Source organism: Microchirus variegatus (genome assembly GCF_963457635.1).
Source record: "Microchirus variegatus genome assembly, chromosome: 20".
Lineage (NCBI taxonomy): Eukaryota > Metazoa > Chordata > Actinopteri > Pleuronectiformes > Soleidae > Microchirus > Microchirus variegatus.
In genome coordinates, this window is record NC_139821.1 from 1,562,209 (window position 1) to 1,582,674 (window position 20,466).

Consider the following 20,466-nt stretch of genomic DNA (forward strand, 5'->3'; position numbering starts at 1 on the left):
TACGTCCCCCGGTCCCCCCCCCCCCCCCCCCACACCACCCTGTCAACGAGAGACACATCATTTAAGACGTTTAAGTTTGTTTGTTCGTCAGGAAACTGACGTTTGTTAAAACCACTCACTCTCCCACACCAAAGTCCATAGAGTAAACCAGTGATTTTAACATCACAGAGACACAGGAGTTCACAGGAGTTGTTGATCCACTGCTGCCTCCATCACTAACTTACAATGACTTATTCTGTAAAATTCGGCTTTTAAAATATTTAATTTAGACTTAAATCAGTGACACAAAGTGACCACACGAGGCAGCAGAGGACCAGCACTTCAGTTTTCAGATAAAAAACAAAGATATATGTTCTTAAAAGTCTTGAAAAACATTGTGTGTCACTTTATTTCACTGTTGGACAGACTTTTCCAACAGGAAACTGACGTTTGTAAAACCACTCACTCTCCCACACCAAAGTCCATAGAGAAAACCAGTGATTTTAACATCACAGAGACACAGGAGTTCACAGGAGTTGTTGATCCACTGCTGCCTCCATCACTAACTTATGACTTATTTTAATGAATTCGGCTTTAAAAGTATTTAATTTAGACTTAAATCAGTGACACAAAGTGACCACATGAGGCAGCAGTAGACCAGCAGCTCCTGTGTCCCTGTGAGCTAAAATCACTGGTTTTCTCTATGGGCTTTGGTGTGGGAGAGTGAGTGGTTTACAAACATCTGTTTCCTGTTGTTAAAGTGACATAAAGACGTGAAACATGTTCTTAAGACGTCGTAGACTTGAATTGACTTAGATTCAGCAAAGTAAAACCTCAGGAAACTGCAGTTTGTAAACAACTCACTCTCCCACACCAAAGTCCATAGAGAAAACCAGTGATTTTAACATCACAGAGACACAGGAGTTCACAGGAGTTGTTGATCCACTGCTGCCTCCATCACTAACTTACAATGACTGATTTTAATGAATTCGGCTTTTAAATTCCTTCATTTGGATGTAATGTAGTGTCACAAAGTGACCACACGAGGCAGCAGTAGACCAGCAGCTCCTGTGTCCACCGTGAGCTAAAATCACTGGTTTTCTCTATGGGGTTTGGTGTGGGAGAGTGAGTGGTTTACAAACTTGTTATCAGTTAAAAAAAACAAAGATATATGTTCTTAAATGTCTTAAAAAAAACATTGTTTGTCACTTTATTTCACTGTTAGACAGACTTTTCCAACAGGAAACAGAAGTTTGTAAACCACTCACTCTCCCACACCAAAGTCCATAGAGTAAACCAGTGATTTTAACATCACAGAGACACAGGAGTTGTTGATCCACTGCTGCCTCCATCACTAACTTATGACTTATTTTAATGAATTCGGCTTTAAAAGTATTTAATTTAGACTTAAATCAGTGACACAAAGTGACCACATGAGGCAGCAGAGGACCAGCAGCTCCTGTGTCCACCGTGAGCTAAAATCACTGATTTTCTCTATGGGCTTTGGTGTGGGAGAGTGAGTGGTTTTACAAACATCTGTTTCCTGTTGTTAAAGTGACATAAAGACGTGAAACGTGTTCTTAAGACATCGTGGACTTAAATTGACTTGGATTCAGCAAAGTAAAACCTCAGGAAACTGACGTTTGTAAACGACTCACTCTCCCACACCAAAGTCACTCACTCTCCCACACCAAAGTCACTCACTCTCCCACACCAAAGCCCATAGAGAAAACCAGTCATTTTAACATCACAGAGACACAGGAGTTCACAGGAGTTGTTGATCCACTGCTGCCTCCATCACTAACTTACAATGACTGATTTTAATGAATTCGGCTTTTAAAATCTTTAATTTGGATGTACTATAGTGACGCAAAGTGACCACACGAGGCAGCAGTAGACCAGCAGCTCCTGTGTCCACCGTGAGCTAAAATCACTGGTTTTCTCTATGGGCTTTGGTGTGGGAGAGTGAGTGGTTTACAAACATCTGTTTCCTGTTGTTAAAGTGACATAAAGACGTGAAACATGTTCTTAAGACGTCGTAGACTTGAATTGACTTAGATTCAGCAAAGTAAAACCTCAGGAAACTGCAGTTTGTAAACAACTCACTCTCCCACACCAAAGTCCATAGAGAAAACCAGTGATTTTAACATCACAGAGACACAGGAGTTCACAGGAGTTGTTGATCCACTGCTGCCTCCATCACTAACTTACAATGACTGATTTTAGTGAATTCGGCTTTAGAAATATTTCATTTAGACTTAAATCAGTGACACAAAGTGACCACACGAGGCAGCAGTAGACCAGCAGCTCCTGTGTCCACCGTGAGCTAAAATCACTGGTTTTCTCTATGGGCTTTGGTCTGGGAGAGTGAGTGGTTTTACAAACGTCAGTTTCCTGTTGTTAAAGTGAAATAAAACACATTTTATACATTTGTTCTTGTTTAAATCACTTAAATACAGTAATTACGTAGTGGAGCTTTAACAGAACGAACGTGAGTCTCATAAAAACGTGATTTCATAAACTCACCATCTTCGTCTTCAGAGCGTCATCAGGTGTTTCCTGAGGTCATCGAGGTCACGTTCACTCACACATGAACTAACTGATGTAGATTTAACATTAACTGCTTCACTGTTATAGTTTATTTAAACACACTTTAAATGTTTTTAATGTTCAAATTCTGCCTCTTTAGACAAAACAATCATCATTCCAGGACTTGTGTGTGTGGTTTTTTTGTGTTAAAATAACACAACAAAACACACAATTAACACCAAACCCTCTGGAATTTTAGTGAACGATTTAAAAGTGACTTTAACACTGAAATAATGAAAAAAATGAATTTAAATCACTTTAAAATGTAAAGAAAAGAAAAAAAAAACACAATTTTTTATCTTTAAACTTTTTATTCACATAATCAACACTCAGGAATATATAAATATATATATATGTTTATATATATATATATATATATATACATGTATGTATATGTATGTACGTATATGTGTATATAAACATATGTATATATGTATATGTCTCTATGTATGTATGTATGTATATATATACATATACATATATATATATATACATATATATATATATACATATACATTTATGTATGTACGTATATATATATATTCATGCATACATTTATATGTATATACGTATATATATGTGTATATATACATATATATACATACATATACATATATATATACATATACATATATATATACATACATATACATATACATATACATACATATATACATACATATATACATATATACATATACATATATATATACATATACATATATATATACATATATATACATATATATATATACATATACATATATATACATACATATATATATATACATATTTATACATATATATACATATACATATATATACATATTTATACATATATATACATATACATATATATACATATATACATATATATACACACATATACATACATATACATATACATATATATATATATACACATATACATATATATATACATACATATATATACACATATATATATACATACATATATATATATACACATATACATACATATATATATATGCTATAATGTAATGGAAGAAGTGTGTGTGTGTGTGTGTGTGTGTGTGTGTGTGTGTGTGTCCAAACGACCCACAAACTTCACTTTCTCCAGATTAAAAGGTCCAGGTTTTGGACTCGTTCCGCTCCAGGTTTTGGACTCCAGGTTCCGGTCCTTGTGGTGAATGTGAGCCACTAGAGAAGGACGAGGACCAGGAGCCACAGGAGGACGCACAGTGACCCGAACCACGTCGTCCAGTCCTCGCTCATCACGTCAAACACGTCCGACAGCGGCCACCTGTCGCCTGACGACTCTCGCCGAGTCTCCGCCCCCTTCTCGCCGGCCCCGCCCCCCGAGCGCGACGCCCCCGCGAGGAACAGGAAGTGTTTCCCGTCCTCGCAGAGCAGAGCTCGGCCCGGGCCTCCGTCTTTACACCTGGAGCAACCACGATGACAGGAGGTCAGAGGTCACAGAGCCACAGTCAGAACCAGAACCAGAACCAGAACTCAATGTTAATGAATGAACGTGAAGGTAGGGGGCAGCAGAGTGTTAGCAACACAACATTAACGCTACTTAACACAACTTAAAAATAAATGCTAATGATAACGTGACAAGCTAACATTAGTAGCAGCTAACGATCTAACGTGACGTTAGCTTGTTAGCATGATGACTGACTGAAACTCTTAAATAATCTCATAAACGGTGTGTGTTAGCGTGGAACTAGTGTGTGTTAGCGTGGAGCTGGTGTGCGTTAGCGTGGAACTGGTGTGCGTTAGCGTGGAGCTGGTTGTGTGTTAGCGTGGAGCTGGTTGTGTGTTAGCGTGGAACTGGTGTGTGTTAGCATGGAGCTAGTGTGTGTTAGCGTGGAGCTGGTTGTGTGTTAGCGTGGAGCTGGTTGTGTGTTAGCGTGGAGCTGGTTGTGTGTTAGCGTGGAACTGGTGTGTGTTAGCGTGGAACTGGTGTGCGTTAGCGTGGAGCTGGTTGTGTGTTAGCGTGGAGCTGGTTGTGTGTTAGCGTGGAACTGGTGTGTGTTAGCATGGAGCTAGTGTGTGTTAGCGTGGAGCTGGTGTGCGTTAGCGTGGAGCTGGTGTGCGTTAGCGTGGAGCTGGTTGTGTGTTAGCGTGGAGCTGGTTGTGTGTTAGCGTGGAACTGGTGTGTGTTAGCATGGAGCTAGTGTGTGTTAGCGTGGAGCTGGTTGTATGCTACCCACCAGGTGAGCGTGGGCTCTGGGTGTCTCGTCACCTCCACCTCTAGCGTCACCGGAGAGCCCTCCATGACGGTGGCTCTCGACAGGGGCCTGGTGAAGCAAGAGGGGCCGGCTTTAGAGGCGTTTCCCTGGGGAGGAGGCGCAGGAATGGGAGGCCCTTGGATCTGAGGAGTGAGTCTGATCTCCTCTCGGATGGACAGGGGCAAACAAATGTCTGGGTCTTGGTCTGAAGTTAGTAGATGAGATGGAGATGGAGATGGAGATGGAGAGGGAGGGGGAGGGGTTGTGACATGCGGGTTAGCTTGCTGAGCTAAAGCGTTGGTGTGCTCCGAGGCCTCGGAGGTCATGCCAGGGTCATGCACACAGGTGGAGGTCACAGGATCATGATGGGAGTGAAGGGTCTGGTGGATCTGTTCACTGCTGGTGATGGTTCTTCTGACGCTGCTCGGTTCTGGAGGATCTTGGCCGTGGATGCTGCCACCACAGGAGATGGATCGAGAAGATACGCTACTCTGTGGAGGGTTCCTCATGTTCTCTGAAGACGAGGACAGGTGGTCCACTGTGGGTGTGTCCTCGCTGGTCCATGAAGAAGGTTCTCTCTGATCAAGACCACTCCTACAGTCGGTGAAGGACTGACCGTCTTGAGTCAGGGTTGTGCTGGTTTTCAAGGACACGAGGAGCCCAGAATCTTGCAGAAGATTGACAACGTTGTGGGGAGCAGATCCTCTGGTCTTTACAAAAGTCTTAGTCTGGGATGAAGGTCTTTCATGGTCTGATGGGGAGGTTTGAACCTTAAAGGTCTGATGGGTGTCTGGACTGCAGAATCTTTGGTCTTGACAAACAGTCAAGGTTTGTGATGGGGCCTTTAAGGTTTGGACTAGACCATGAGTGGACCTGGGAGGGATGTGGATCTGACCGAGTGCTTCGATGGAGACCTTCATGGCGCCATTAGCCTGGTTACCTTGAATCATCTCAGGCTCCGTTTCCGGCAAAACCTGGTCTTTGTTGGAACTGCGACCTGTAGCGTTAGCCTTGCGAAGTGGGTCTGGTTCAGCGCCGGTCAGGGATCGGTCGGCCGAACTGGACTCTGATCTGAACCTGGAACACACAAGACAGGAAAGAACTAGTCTGAAATCCACGGACAAACCTGGAGCCACATCCCTGATGAGGGATCTTCACGGTCCTGAACAGACCTGACAGGTGGAGTTGGACGACCCTCCGTCCAGCAGGACTCTCCGTGTTGTTGGACAGCAGCAGCAGAACCAGACCCGCCCGGCTCCGACTGGACCTGGTTCTGTCGGTTGCCGTGGAAACTAAAACAAAAGCCGTCCTCGACGTCCGACTGGATCGTCCCGGACTCTGGCGTCTCCGCCAGCGGCGGCAGCGAGATGTCGTCGGGCGACGGGCACTCGTACTCGTCGGCGAAGAACAAATCCTCTGACAAACAAAGCTCCGCCTCCAACGGGTCGCCTCCTGATGCAACCTGGGTAAAATAATAAATAAGTAAATAAATAAGAGACGCTGAAGTGATCACTACCAGAGTCTCGTAGATTTCCTTGGCCTGATTGTGTCTCTGAGGGTCAGAGGACGAACTGACCGTTCTGTCTGTGTCCACCAGGGGGAAGGAGGCGCTGCAGGAGGAGGTGAACCTGAAACCAGATCGAATCCCTGTTAGGAGGAGTTTGCAAACCACTCACTCTCCCGCACCAAAGTCCAGAGAGATTTAACAACCTGTTCCCTGACACCGGCGTCTCTCGGTCAAACTCCCGACTGCGGCTCTTCTGGAGCGGAGGCTTCCGATTGGTCGGCCTCTTCACGGGAACCTCCCTCCCATCATGCTCGGCGGTCAGCTCGGGGGTGTGGCCTGTCTCCTTCAGTTCATGCTGAGGGAGCAGAGGAGTAAGAGAAACGTCACCTCATTTTAGTTTTTCATGTTAATCCACACATGATGTGATGACCGTTACCATGTCGACAGCCTCCTGTGAGCTGATGTTCTCACTCTGCTCCTCCTCCTCCTCCTTCTTCTTCTTCTTCCTGTTTTCCTTCATCTTGTTCTCTTTCTCCGCGTTTACGTCTTTCTCCGCGTCGTTTTGTAACTGAAAAACACAACGAGGAGCAGAACGTTCGCAAACTTTCCAGGATTTCGAGGACCTGCGAGAGGCGGGTTCACGTTCACCTTCAGTTTGACCTCCAGCTTCATCAGGTCGTCGCTCAGCTCTTTGATGGACGCCACCATCTCTGAGTGTTTGCTGACCGTCTTCTCCGTGAACCTCCGCCCCTCCTCCGCCCCTGAAACACACACACACACACACATTACATACAGATGTGTGTAGCTAGCTAGCTAAGGGGTCGTACCTATGTTCCGCGGGTCCTATGTTCCCTGGGTCCTATGTTCCCCGAGTCCTATGTTCCCCGATCGGGCTAGGGCTAGGGTTAGTGTTAGGGTCTTATGTTCTCCGGGTCCTATGTTCCCCGCTTTCTATGGAAGCGGATTAGGGTTAGGGTTAGGATCCTATGTTCCCCGGGTCCTATGTTCCCCGGGTCCTATGTTCCCTGGGTCCTATGTTCACCGGGTACTATGTTCCCCTCTTTGTATGTGACCAGGGAACATAGGACCCTTTCTCTAAAAAAGGGTTCCCGGTTTTCACCCAAAAGGACCCGGGGAACATAGGACCCTAACCCTAACCCTAACCCTCACCTGGAGCTGCACACCCAGGCTTCCACAAAGTTGGGAACATAGGACCTTTTTTGGGAAAAACGGGGAACATCTGACCTTTTTTTTAAAAGAAAAAAGGGTCCGATTTTCCTCCCCGATCGGGGTACATAGGACCCGGGGAACATAGGTTACAGTCCCCTAGCTAGCGGCTAAATCTGCTGAAACTCCGCCCACCGTGCAGCCGGACGGCGAGCTCCGTCATCTGACCGATCCTCTCCTCCTGCTGAGGAACCGTGGGCCACACAAACTTCTCAAACTGTCGGTAAAGAACGGCCACCGCCTCCGTGCTGCGACACTCGGACGAGAACTTGCCCACGCGAGCGATGGTGGCGCTCGCCTCCTCGCACCAGAACTGATACTGTGGACGGGAAGAAGAAGAAGGAAGCGCCGCGTGAACGTGACGACCTCCGACGTGATCACGCGTGAACTGACGGCGTGGAGCGACAGCTCACCTCCTCCATGGCCTCCTGCAGCCTGCAGCTCATGTCCAGGGTTTTCTGGTGTTCGCGGACGCTTCGCTCAAACTCGGCCATCTGCCTCTGCAGCTGGTTCACCGCGTCGTCCACCTCCCGGGCCACGCCCCCCTCCTTGACCTCCGACCCCAGCCGCGCCATCACGCCCTGAAGTCGCTTCCTGAGAACCTGCAGCTTGTCCTCGTTCATCTCCACCTGCTGCAGCTGGTTCCTCGCGGCCTTCAGGTTCCTGCCTCGGTCGTTCCTCTTCAGGTAGTTAAACTTCAGGTTGCTGAACCTCTTCTTCAGCTCCTTAAAGGAGTCGCGCAGCTGAGAAAGAGACCAAACAGGAAGTCAGTCAGCGGAGAACTGGAAAACACAGAAGAAGAAAAAGAAGAAGAAGGTTCAGGGTCCACAGAGGATGGACCCGACTGATTTTTGGCGTGGCAGACATGTTGTAAATTTAACATTTCTCTGGTCATAAAGTTGTATGAAGTGATTTTTTGGAAAGTATCAAATTAGCTCAGCGCTAGCTCATGGTCATCAGATTCCAGCACTAAAGCCATGCTAATGCTACCAACACCATTGAAACCATTATTCATCTTATTTACATCTTAGGTCAGAGCTGTGTTAGCTGATCTTTAGCTGATCTTTAGCCGAACTTTAGCTTATCTTTAGCCGAGCTTCAGCGGAGCTTTAGCTGAACTTTAGCCGAACTTTAGCCAAGCTTTAGCTGAGCTTCAGCTGAACTTTAGCTGATTATTAGCCGAGCTTCAGCTGAACTTTAGCTGATTATTAGCCGAGCTTCAGCTGATCTTTAGCTGATCTTTAGCCGAGCTTCAGCTGAACTTTAGCCGAACTTTAGCTGATCTTTAGCCTAACTTTAGCTGATCTTTTGCCAAGCTTCAGCTGAACTTTAGCTGATCTTTAGCCGATCTTTAGCCGAGCTTTAGCCTAGCTTCAACCGATCTTTAGTTAAGTTTTAGCCGAGCTTCAACTGAACTTTAGCTAAGTTTTAGCTGATCATTAGCCGAGCTTCAGCACGGCGTCGGCGCAGCTGCATGTGGTCTCTGCAGAGGGAGTTATATTTAGAGCAGGAGGTTCTAAATCCAGTGGGACATTTGTGGACGGTGTCAGGTGACTGATCTGTCAGCTAAAGACAGCTGAGAGACGCAGGCAGACACAGTGGGGTGTGAGGTCAGAGGGGGCGGGGCCTCACCTCAGAGGAGGCGGGGCCTCAGACCCCCGGGTCGTCGGGGGGAAACCCGGGACAAGGGGCCAGAGAGAAAGAGGATAGTGAAAGTAGCAAAGGTTACCCAAATGTAGCAGGGTAAAACAGGAAGTAGGGACACCCTATGACAGGAAGTACAGAAGATGATTGAGAAAGACCTCAGAAGAACCCTGCAGAGACAGGAACGTCTGAAGAACTCTTTCAGGAGTAGAATAAAGATAACTGTGGTGGTCTGAGTGTTTTGTTTACAGACTCAGTGGAGTTCAGCTGCTGGATGATGATGATCTGACGATCAGAACCAGATCCTGACATCAGGTCAGGTCTTAAACGGTCCGGTGACTCAGCACAAACACGCTCCTGTGAGCAGGAACAGTTAATCCTTAATCCCTGTTCACGTCTGTGAAGATCCTGAGTCGTCCTGACGAACAACAAACACCCGACACTGAATCTACTGCTGCAGCAGCTGTGAGGGTCAAAGGTCACCATGATCCTCAGGCCCTGGACGAGCGCAGAAAACGTGTAAAAATATTGATCAGCGTTTGACAAAAAGCAGAAATCTACAGCTATAAAATCTAAATTAATCCAGATTATCGTGATGCTAAGTTAAAACAAAATGGCTGCTTTTTCTTCAGAGCTGGATGTGTGAGTCTCTGAAGTCCAGGATTTTCATATGCTGTTGACACGCAGCACCAGGTGCATGATGGGAAATACCCACCACCTTTATTTAGCCTCTGCAGCAGCTGCTGCAGTTCAGTGACTCAGCACAGAAACCAGTGACGACACACTTTCACCTGCAGGGGGCGCTAACGTCTTATCACACGACATCTTTGACCGGAGCAGAAAATAATAAACTATATAACAAATTAAATTAAACAACAGAAACATTATAAATCTGTTGTTGCTAAGCTAACAGCTAACGTTGTTGTTTTCCAGTTGTTAGCAACATCACGTTAGCTCGTGTGACCTCACCTGGATGATGTCATCGTTGAGGAGGCGGAGCATCTCCTCGCGACGAGCGGCTTCGTTCAGCCACGACGCGCAGTCGCACTCGAGAGACACAAGGCGGCGCTGCAGCAGGTCCACGCTGAAACCTGACACCTGAGACCAGAACCAGGACTGATACAGTGTGTGTGTGTGTGTGTGTACATACAGTGTGTGTGTGTGTGTGTGTGTGTGTACCTACAGTGTGTGTGTGTGTGTGTGTGTGTGTGTGTGTGTGTGTGTGTGTGTGTGTGTGTGTGTGTGTGTGTGTGTGTGTGTGTTTGTGTGTGTACATACAGTGTGTGCAGCAGCAGCACAGATGTCCGTCTTCAGCGTTGAAACCTTCTCAAACAGACTCTGGATCAGCTCTTGTTCTCCGCTGACTCGACTCAGCTCGGCTGCCGGCTGAGAGCGTAACAGCGCCTCCAGCTGGACACAGAGGGAAACAGCGTCAGTGACTCCGCCCCCACCTTTCTTCATACCCGTCAGACTGAAGTGGACCGACCTGTTGGACGGCGAGGTGGAAGCTGCTCGTCAGGTCCAGGATCAGCTCACTCTGCTCGATCTTCTTCTTCACCTTCTCATGGAGCTTCAGCAGCTCCTCCACCTCCTCCTTCACCTCCTCCTTCACCTCCTCCTCCACCTCCACCTCCACTCTCACAGTCTCCCAGCTCTTCTTCATGTCGTCCACCTCTGTGTCCAGTTGCTGGACAGAAGAAGACAGTGGATCTGATCATTGTGGAGAAAAAGTCCTGACAAACATCAAGTGAAGACCACTTCATAGTCCCAGACCCTGAAGTCCAAACCAGGAATCCTCACAGTCCCCTGTTTTCCCATAAAACCCAACGATTCTGACCGTCATAATCCCCAGTAGACCCAAAGATCTGGACTCACAGTGAAATGAGGTCTGGCCAGTTTGAAGCGCTCCATCAGCCTGGAGGTCTGAACGTCTGAACCCAGGTCCACCGAGGTGCACGAGTCCAGCAGCTCAGAGACAGAGGACAAGTCCTGCAGGTTCTGAAGACACAGAGTCCAGTCAGTGGTCATGTGGTTCAGGAGGACACTGTTGTCCTCAGTGCAGCTGCTAACCTTGAGCAGTCTGTCCTGGAACCTCCTGTAGACCTTCACGTCCTCCTGGTGCCTCCACAGCTCCTTCACTTCCTGTTCGGTTCTGTTGAGCTTGTCCATCGTCTGCTGGACCACGGACACCAGAGACTGCAGGTCCAGACCTGATCCCAGCACCTGAAACACACAGTGACCTTCGATCGTCCAAAGATCTCAGCTTCTTCTCATCACATCATAAACATGGACTCCTGATGTTACCGTGACGATGGTTTGGACGCAGTTGTTTCCCAGTTCCTGAGCAGTGAGGAGCTTCTGGAGCATGATGTCAACGTGCTCCTCCTTGATGTTCTCCTCTGACCTCCTCCTCCTCCTCCTGAAGCTCCCTCTCAGTTCCTCCATCTCCTCGTCCACCTGGAAAACAACAGCACCGCCAGGATTGAATCTGAGAAATTTGAGATGTTGAACTTCAGAGACCTGAGGAGAACCTGACCTGCCGGACCGTCCTGAGGAAGGAGACATACGGCCGCAGCAGCCGCAGGTTGGACTCGATCTTCTGGTCCAGACTCTCCAGATCCTTCAGAACCACATCAGCTCGAGCGGCCAGGTCAGGACTCAGAGTTCTAGTTGGTTCTGCCGTTCCACCCGTCTTCAGCTGCCAAGTCAGGGTCTTCAGGACGGACGGCGGTCCACTGTCCACGTCACTGTGAGGACAGGGACCAGGTCTGGAGGACAGGCCTGTGGGTGGAGCTCCGACCTGATCCAGGATCTGCTTCAGGGTCTCTGCGTCATGACGAGCGGACTGGAGACACGAGAGAAAACACAGATCCAGAGACGACGAGGTGTGTGTGTGTGGGTGTGTGTGTGTGTGTGTGTGTGTGTGTACCTCAGCCTGTGTGCACAGCTTCATGTGTGTGTTCAAAGCGTCTTCTGCGTCACAGAGTCGTCGTCCTGCGTCTGAACAGTTCGACAACACACTGCTGCTCTGCTGCACACAGCTACACACCTGCAACACACACACACACACATTCTTGTACTTGCTGCATACTGAGGACCAGCATTTCCACTTTATAAATCAACACAATTACAAATATCTACTTCATGAATGACATCTACAAAGAACTACGGTTTGCAGTACCATAAAATGTCTGCAGGTGGAGCCCCAGAGCAAAAAGGGCTGGAAAACTTTTTCGATTTTATTTTACTTTTTAAATTTTTGGTCCAACATTTTACAAAAACGTCATACTATACTATGTCTTCCAAAATTCGAAAAAAAATTTGACCCAAAATTTAAAAAAGAAAATTGACCCAAAATTTGTAACAATTTTTTTAACCAAAATTTGAAAAAAAAAATTTGATCCAAAATATTTGGTCCAACATTTGACAAAAACGTCATTCTATACTATGTCGTCCAAAACTTGAGAAAAAAATTTGACCCAAAATTTTTGGTCCAAAATTTGAAAAAAAAAATTTGGTCCAAAATTCAAAAAAATTATTTTGGTCCAAAATTTAAAAAAAAATTTTTGGTCCAAAATTTGAAAAAAAAAATTTGGTCCAAAATTTGAAAAAAAAAAAATTTGGTCCAAAATGTAAAAAAATAATTTTGGTCCAAAATTTGAAAAAAAAAATTTGGTCCAAAATTTGAAAAAAAAAAAATTTGGTCCAAAATTTAAAAAAATACTTTTGGTCCAAGATTTGAAAAAAAAAATTTGGTCCAAAATTTGAAAAAAAAAAAATTTGGTCCAAAATTTAAAAAAATAATTTTGGTGCAAAATTTGAAAAAAAAAATTTGCTCCAAAATTTGAAAAAAAAAAATTGATCCAAAATTTGAAAAAAAAAAATTGGGTCCAAAATTGGGTCCAAAATATGAAAAAAAAATGATGGTCCAATCACTCATACTGGTCCCCAGTATGCACACGCACACACACACACGGTGAGTGTGTACCAGCTTCTTCTTTTTACGTCATTTATAAGAATTAAAAAATGAAAAACGTCACCTTGTCTATGAGGAGTTCACAGGAGGTCAACAGCTGCTGCTGATTGGCCGGGAGGACTTTGTGGGCGTGGCTTTCTCCATCAAACGCCTCCTGCACCTTTAATCTACCAAAGAAGAAGAAGAGACAGAAACTGTGGCTCCTCCCCACGTTTAAACATGTGTGACAGTAGGGCGTCGGCCTACCTGGTGGTTCTGTCTGATCCAGATCCTGATCCTGATCCTGATCCAGATCCAGGCTTTAGATCAGTTTCAGACAGCAGGTCTTTGCGCTCTGTCATCCTCTCAGATCTGGGTCTGGACTCAAAGGTTCTGGTCTCCTCTGAAGTGGCTCTAGTCTGCAGGTCTGACCTGGATCCAGACAGCAGGTTTCTGAGCTTTCCTGATGCGGATCCAGGATTCGTATCTGACCTGGATTCAGGAGGATCACCACAATCGTGGACCTGCACAATCTCCTCTGAACTGGATTCAGACTCTTGGTCTTTGTTTTTCGCAGATATTGATCTGATCTCGACATCTTTGGTTTGTTGTGGTCTCGGTCTGGGCATCTGGTCTAATCCAGATTCTGGCTCCATGTTTCTGGACTGCTCTGTTCCAGATTCAGACTTCGTATCCGATGTGGACTCAGGCTGCAGGTAACTGGTCTCCTGTGGTCTGGAACCAGGCATCAAACCGGAAGTGGGTCTAAATTGAGATGTCTGGTTTAATCTTAATCTGGATTGCAGGTTTCTGATCCTCTCTGATCTGGATCCAGGCTGCTGATCCGTGGACTTTTTTGAGAAGGATCCAGGTTTCATATCTGACTTAGATTCAGGGTCTGGATCTGACTCGGACCCTAAATGGAGCTCCAGACTCTCTTCTAAACTGGGTTCAGACTGCAGGTCTTTGCTTTTCTGGTTCAATCTGGATTCTGTCTGCCTGTTTCTGGACTCGGATTTCATATCTGATGAGGAACCAGGTCTCAGACCTGAAATGGATGCAGACTGACCGTCACAGGTCTGCAATGATTTGGAATCTGAATTCAGGTCTAATCTGAACCTGGACTGCAGGTTTCTGAACTTCACTGTCTTAAATCCAGATGGAACGTCTGTTCTGGATTCAGGATTCAGGTCTCTGGTTTGCTGTGATCTAGATCCGGACTTCACGTTGGGTTTTACTGTCGTCTTCTGTACGACAGGTCCAGGCCTCACATCTGCTCTGGATCCAGATCCAAGGTCCCTGGGTTTTTCAGTTTTGGAATCTGACTGCAGGTCAACACTCGATGTGGACTCAGGTGACAGGTTCTGGTCCAGGATGGGGGTCCAGACCTGGGTTGAGGGAGTTAAAAGGTTTCAGGAAGAACTTAACCATCCATCCTCTGTGTGCTGAAGCTCCAGAACCAGATTCTCTTACCTCAGGTCTGGACTCGTGGTCTTCCTTCAGGACCTGGTCCTGCAGCTGTTGGAGCTTCAGTCTGAAGACCTGGTCCAGGGTCCTCCTCCGGTCCTGCAGCGTCTCCACCAGCTCCTCCAGCTTAAGCACCGCCCCCCGACTGCCCTGGGAACTCTGGGAAGACGACGCAGCGAGACGTTTAAACCGCGCTAGGTCCTGGTTTATGTTTCGACGTTGAGTCTGTTTCACCTCGTCTTCAGGTTCCCAGTCCTGGTCCTGCAGTACCTCCCCTCTCCTCTGGAGGGCCTCTGTCCTCTGCAGCTGCCGGAGCTTCTGCAGCAGGACGCTGCTGCTGCTCAGAACCTTCATGGATTTAAGCAGAAGATCTGGACACAAACACGTCGTTAACGTGACATCAGCCTGGTTTAAATCACACAATGAAGCTGTTACCTCACCTCTCCTCATGGTGGCGCTGGTGAGCTGCAGCTCAGTCAGTCTGTCGGCGTCTGCGCTGATGTGAAAACTCTCTGCTCCGTCCAAACTGACGACAAACTGCAGACACACAGAGTTAACGAGATCAGATTAACCTGCAGCAGTTAATCTGGTTAACCTGTGGGACTGAGTTTAATAAGAGAAGCAGCAGGTGGCGCCAAAGTCCACATGAGCACAGAAGAAGGGAAAGAAGAGTGAGACGTCTGTTCGCTCACACAATCTTTGTCAGAGTCAAAAACCCAGTTTAAATTTACTGGTTTGGCTTGTTATAAACTGTAAATAAACCCAGTTTAAACCAGTTTAAGTTGGTTTAAACCCAGGTTAAATCACTATAACCCCAGTTTAAGTTGGTTTAAACCCAGGTTAAATCACTATAACCCCAGTTTAAGTTGGTTTAAACCCAGGTTAAATCACTATAACCCCAGTTTTAACCAGTTTGTTGGTTTAAACCGAGGTTAAATCACTATAACCCCAGTTTAAACCAGTTTAAGTTGGTTTAAACCCAGGTTAAATCACTATAACCCCAGTTTAAGTTGGTTTAAACCCAGGTTAAATCACTATAACCCCAGTTTAAGTTGGTTTAAACCCAGGTTAAATCAATATAAACCCAGTTTTAACCAGTTTAAGTTAGTTTAAACCCAGGTTAAATCACTATAAACCCATTTTAACCAGTTTAAGTTGATTTAAACTCAGGTCAAATCACTATAACCCCAGTTTTAACCAGTTTGTTGGTTTAAACTCAGGTTAAATCACTATAACCCCAGTTTAAGTTGGTTTAAACCCAGGTTAAATCAATATAAACCCAGTTTTAACCAGTTTAAGTTAGTTTAAACCCAGGTTAAATCACTATAAACCCATTTTAACCAGTTTAAGTTGATTTAAACTCAGGTCAAATCACTATAACCCCAGTTTTAACCAGTTTGTTGGTTTAAACCCAGGTTAAATCACTATAACCCCAGTTTAAACCAGTTTAATTTGGTTTAAACCCAGGTTAAATCACTATAACCCCAGTTTTAACCAGTTTAAATCACTATAATCCCAGGTTAAATCACTATAAACCCAGGTTAAATCACTGTAAACCCAGGTTAAATCACTGTAAACCCAGTTTAAACCAGTTTAAGTTGGTTTAAACCCAGGTTAAATCACTATAAACCCAGGTTAAATCACTGTAAACCCAGTTTAAACCAGTTTAAGTTGGTTTAAACCCGGGTTAAATCACTGTAAACACAGTTTAAACCAGTTTAAGTTGGTTAAACCCAGGTTAAATCACTATAAACCCAGTTTAAACCAGTTTAAGTTGGTTAAACCCAGGTTAAATCACAATAAACACAGTAAAGTACCTCCAGAGCTCTGCAGTAAAAGTCTGAAGCTAACATGAGGACTTCCTGTCGTCTGTGGAGCAGATGAAGGAGCAGAGACCATCCTTCAGCCAGAGAAGCTTTCATGGCTTTGTGCACCTCCTCCTTCTCCTGCTCCTCCTTCCTGCACCTCCTCCTCCTCTGCTCCGTCAGTCGGCCATTTTCCACCACCGCCAGCACCTCCCTCTCATGTTTCTGCAACACACACACAGTGTAAACGCAGTGTTTCATGTTGACCTCCAGAGGTCACTCACTCAGTGTGTGTGTGTGTGTGCTTGTGTGTGTGTGTGTGTGTGTGTGTGTGTGTGGTCATGTGATCGACCTGGAGTTTGTCCTTCAGCTGCTGCAGCTCCTGGATCAGGGTCCGGTTCTGGTCCTGGTCTGAACCCACCTCACAGAGACCGGGCTGGACCTGGACCAGCTGGAGGTGGACCAGAGAGCCGCTCTGCACACACACACACACACACACACACACACACACAGTGACTGCATGTATCTGCACATGTGAGGCAACATTCCTCAGCAAGATACTGTATCTGTGACATGTCACACACACTCACACACACACACACACACACAAACACACACACACACACACACACACACACACACACAGTCTCAGCCTTTTCTAAAGTGTCAAAGCTAACGCAGCTAGCAAAAACAAACACAACAAACATAAAAAGAAAACACAACTCAAAGATGCTAACTGTGCCTTAGCTTCAGGTTTAGTGAGATGTTAGCGGCTAACACCTCATTAACACAAGTTAAAGATGGACGCAGAGGCTAACGCTAATTTTAGCAGGGACACGAGGGGGAAAAGAAACCTAATTTTAGCCACTTAATTAAAGAATTAGCTCATAAAATATATGTCAGTTTAAGTCTACGACGTCTTAAGAACATGTTTACGTCTTTATTTCACTGTTAGACAGACTTTAACAACAGGAAAATGATTTTCTCTATGGGGTTTGGTGTGGGAGAGTGAGTGGTTTACAAACTTCAGTTTCCTGTTGTTAAAGTCTGTCTAACAGTGAAATAAAGACGTGATCGTGTTCTTAAGACGTCGTAGACTTAAACTGACGTAGATTTAATGACACAAGTCTTTCGTTAAACGGCTAAAATCAGCTTTTAACTTGCGTTCTCCGTGTCTCGGGCTGGTTCTCAGCTGCAGGGGGCGCTCTCAGCACAGTCATCAGTGTCTGTTGTTGACGTACCTGCAGGACAGAGACGACCAGCTGTGATTGGCCGGCCTGGACGGCGATGGTGCTGATGGTGGTGAAAGATGGAGGACACTTCATGTTGTTCTTCTTCTTCTTCTCGTCAGCGTCCTCTCATGACCCCGATGTTCTTCTTCTATTGTTGTTGTTGTTGTTGTTGTTGTTTATGACAACAATCCTGCAGTTTCTTCTTATATTGCTCTTTATTTTATTAGCGTTTCAGGGTTTAGTTTCCAGGTGAGTCCACGTGACGGCTCCACCTCCTCTGCAGAACATCAGGACGACACATGAAGACAACATCAAAACACTGTTCTAGTCTTTTAAAACCAAGTTTGAAAAACCACCATGACGTAAAACAGGGCTCTTAAACTAACTTTTGAGGAAAAAGACGTGTAAATAATCATATTTATGATGCTATTTCCCATAATTTCACATTAAAAGTGATCGTTTTGACATGGAACGGGGAAAAAAAGTTGACTATATAAACGTATTTATGATGCAAATTTAATATAGTAATAAACTAGAGGGGTGATAGTCGACGACTACTAATGCTCCATGCGGCCACATTTTTATGCCAATTTTAAAGCAAAATTTGCATAGGCAATGAAGGCAGCGGTGACCTTGGAAAGTAGGTCAAGGTCACCCATCGTCGAATTTATCCAAGATACTTGTAAGAGGCGTGGACAGTGGCAGTTTGACATCAACATGTCGAATATTTGTCAAGTTATCGCTTCGAGAAGTTCGTAAAGTGCCGTTTACACGTTTCTCACAGTTCCGCCGCAAAAAAAACACGCGTAAAAATCACGAAAAATTCAACGAACGCCATATGCTCCGCGTCGCTCGTCGAGCGCGGAGCATAAAAACATACGTAAATAACTCATTCGGAGCTGCAACTAAGGATTATTTTTGCAATCGATGAATCGTTTGTTCCATAAAATGATGAAAAAAAACAAAAATGATTCCGTTTTAACGATTTATTTGTTAAATATTCGCATTTAAAGGCGCCATATGTAAGAATGTGGCCAAAAACGGTTACTACACTCAAATTCAAAACACCGCGGTCTTTTCAGGTTTTCGTTTTCTGACGTAAACTGGTTCAACCCGTGGTTGCTCGGCAGCTGAGACTCTACCGGCTGCAATGATCGGTAGACGGCGGTAGGTGGCGCCACCTGACGCCAAAAACACGATTTCAAAACATAAACATGATTTGCAGTCTGCAAAAATATATTGATTTAAACGCAAATATTTTGTTCGTACTGTTGTTGTTGCTGAGTTCAGTTTGTTATATGAACATTATTCCTGAGTCTAATTCACCTTTAAGAAGCTAAAACAGTCAGAAATCGTGTTTTAAACATGAAGTTTCAGCTCTAAACTCAGTACAAGTTGATATTAAGTGACGTAGAAACTTAAGCTAACGTTAGCTTTTGTTAAAATCTGTTTTTCCTGCTGTTTTCACTGAGCATGTTTGTTTTTACAGTCTAAAAAAGACCCTGAACTGTCCCTTTAACACGAATCAGTGATTTAAATAAATATCAGAGTGTGTGCAGAGAGTAAAGAAGAGTTTATTTTACCTGAGCCGGAGTTTCAGTCGATCACAGAGTTTCTGCTGCTGCGTCTGAAGCCGACAGAGAGCAGAGCTGACGGAGAGGAGGTAAAAATAGACGACATGTTTCCAGTGAGATTATCAGTCAGCTGAAGCTGTCGTCCGTAAACAAACACTCTCTCTCTCTCTGTGTGTGTGTGTGTGTGTGTGGGTGTGTGTCACAACTTTATCGACAAAACACAGGTGAACAAACGGAAACATCCGTCGCACGCAAACAACGGCAACAAGCGGCGATAACGCAGTATTATTCACGGTATTATTCATATTATACACAAAAAGAACACGTTTCACATTAGCTTGAATTTGACGTACTGTACCTTTAAAGCGTGAAGAACACGACGCCTGCACGACGTCCTCCTCATCGTTGCGTTGCATTTGTAGTCGAAATTCTTCGTACATGTAGAACTGTCCCGAGTTTTAACCACGGACATGTTTCTACGATGTTTGTGAGTGAAATACCGCGTAGAACACGTTAGCTATTGCTAACGCTAGCTAGCCCCTAAGGTTAATTTGCGTACACTTGTTTTTTTTCTCCGACTTCTAGAACTAGAATGCAGACTGATAAAGACCAGCTAAGACCAGTTCACACCAGTTTCAACTGGTCCAAACTGGTGTAGACCAGTTCAGCACAGCAGATTGGTTCAGACCAGTCCAGATTGGTTCAGAATGGTTCAGACCAGTTCAGATTGGTTCAGATTGGTTCAGATAGAATCAGACCAGTCCAGATTGGTTCAGACCAGTTCAGATTGGTTCAGATAGATTCAGACCAGTCCAGATTGGTTCAGACCAGTCCAGATTGGTTCAGGCCAGTCCAGATTGGTTCAGGCCAGTCCAGATCGGTTCAGATAGATTCAGACCAGTCCAGATTGGTTCAGACCAGTCCAGATTGGTTCAGGCCAGTCCAGATTGGTTCAGGCCAGTCCAGATCGGTTCAGATAGATTCAGACCAGTCCAGATTGGTTCAGACCAGTTCAGACTGGTTCAGACCAGTCCAGATTGGTTCAGACCAGTTCAGATTGGTTCAAATAAATTGATTCAGACCAATCCAGATTGGTTCAGTCCAGTCCAGATCAGTTCAGACTGGTTCAAATTGGTTCAGACCAGTACAGACCAGTCCAGATGGGTGGCGAAAAAAGACGTCACATGACATATTTGTTAGCTAATAAACATTTTAATTTGCTAACTGACTTCTGAACTAGCTACTCAGGCTAATTTAGCATGTTAGCTTAA

The 20,466-nt window shown here is 45.2% G+C and overlaps 1 protein-coding gene across 2 annotated transcripts; it reads right to left on the reverse strand.

The window, feature by feature from the left end:
- Positions 1 to 3,598: 3,598 nt before the first annotated feature.
- On the reverse strand, positions 3,599 to 19,313 carry ccdc141 (coiled-coil domain containing 141). 2 transcript variants are annotated; one of them, XM_083907162.1, is made up of 26 exons: positions 19,205 to 19,313; positions 17,631 to 17,898; positions 16,742 to 16,864; positions 16,402 to 16,614; positions 15,025 to 15,121; positions 14,819 to 14,955; positions 14,591 to 14,743; positions 13,385 to 14,505; positions 13,203 to 13,305; positions 12,092 to 12,211; positions 11,699 to 12,007; positions 11,467 to 11,619; positions 11,233 to 11,385; positions 11,038 to 11,160; positions 10,649 to 10,849; positions 10,441 to 10,572; positions 10,132 to 10,260; positions 7,932 to 8,261; positions 7,654 to 7,837; positions 6,940 to 7,052; positions 6,728 to 6,859; positions 6,495 to 6,646; positions 6,361 to 6,412; positions 5,957 to 6,246; positions 4,767 to 5,861; positions 3,599 to 3,991 (listed from the first exon to the last, which is right to left on the reverse strand). In XM_083907162.1, exons 2-26 carry the CDS (start codon positions 17,712 to 17,714, stop codon positions 3,751 to 3,753), a joined length of 5,940 nt encoding a protein of 1,979 aa, XP_083763288.1. In that variant the 5' UTR covers positions 17,715 to 17,898; positions 19,205 to 19,313; the 3' UTR covers positions 3,599 to 3,750. The 2 variants fall into 2 exon arrangements, with proteins under 2 accessions (XP_083763288.1, XP_083763287.1); XM_083907161.1 differs by having other exon boundaries at positions 14,591 to 14,955.
- Positions 19,314 to 20,466: the final 1,153 nt, after the last annotated feature.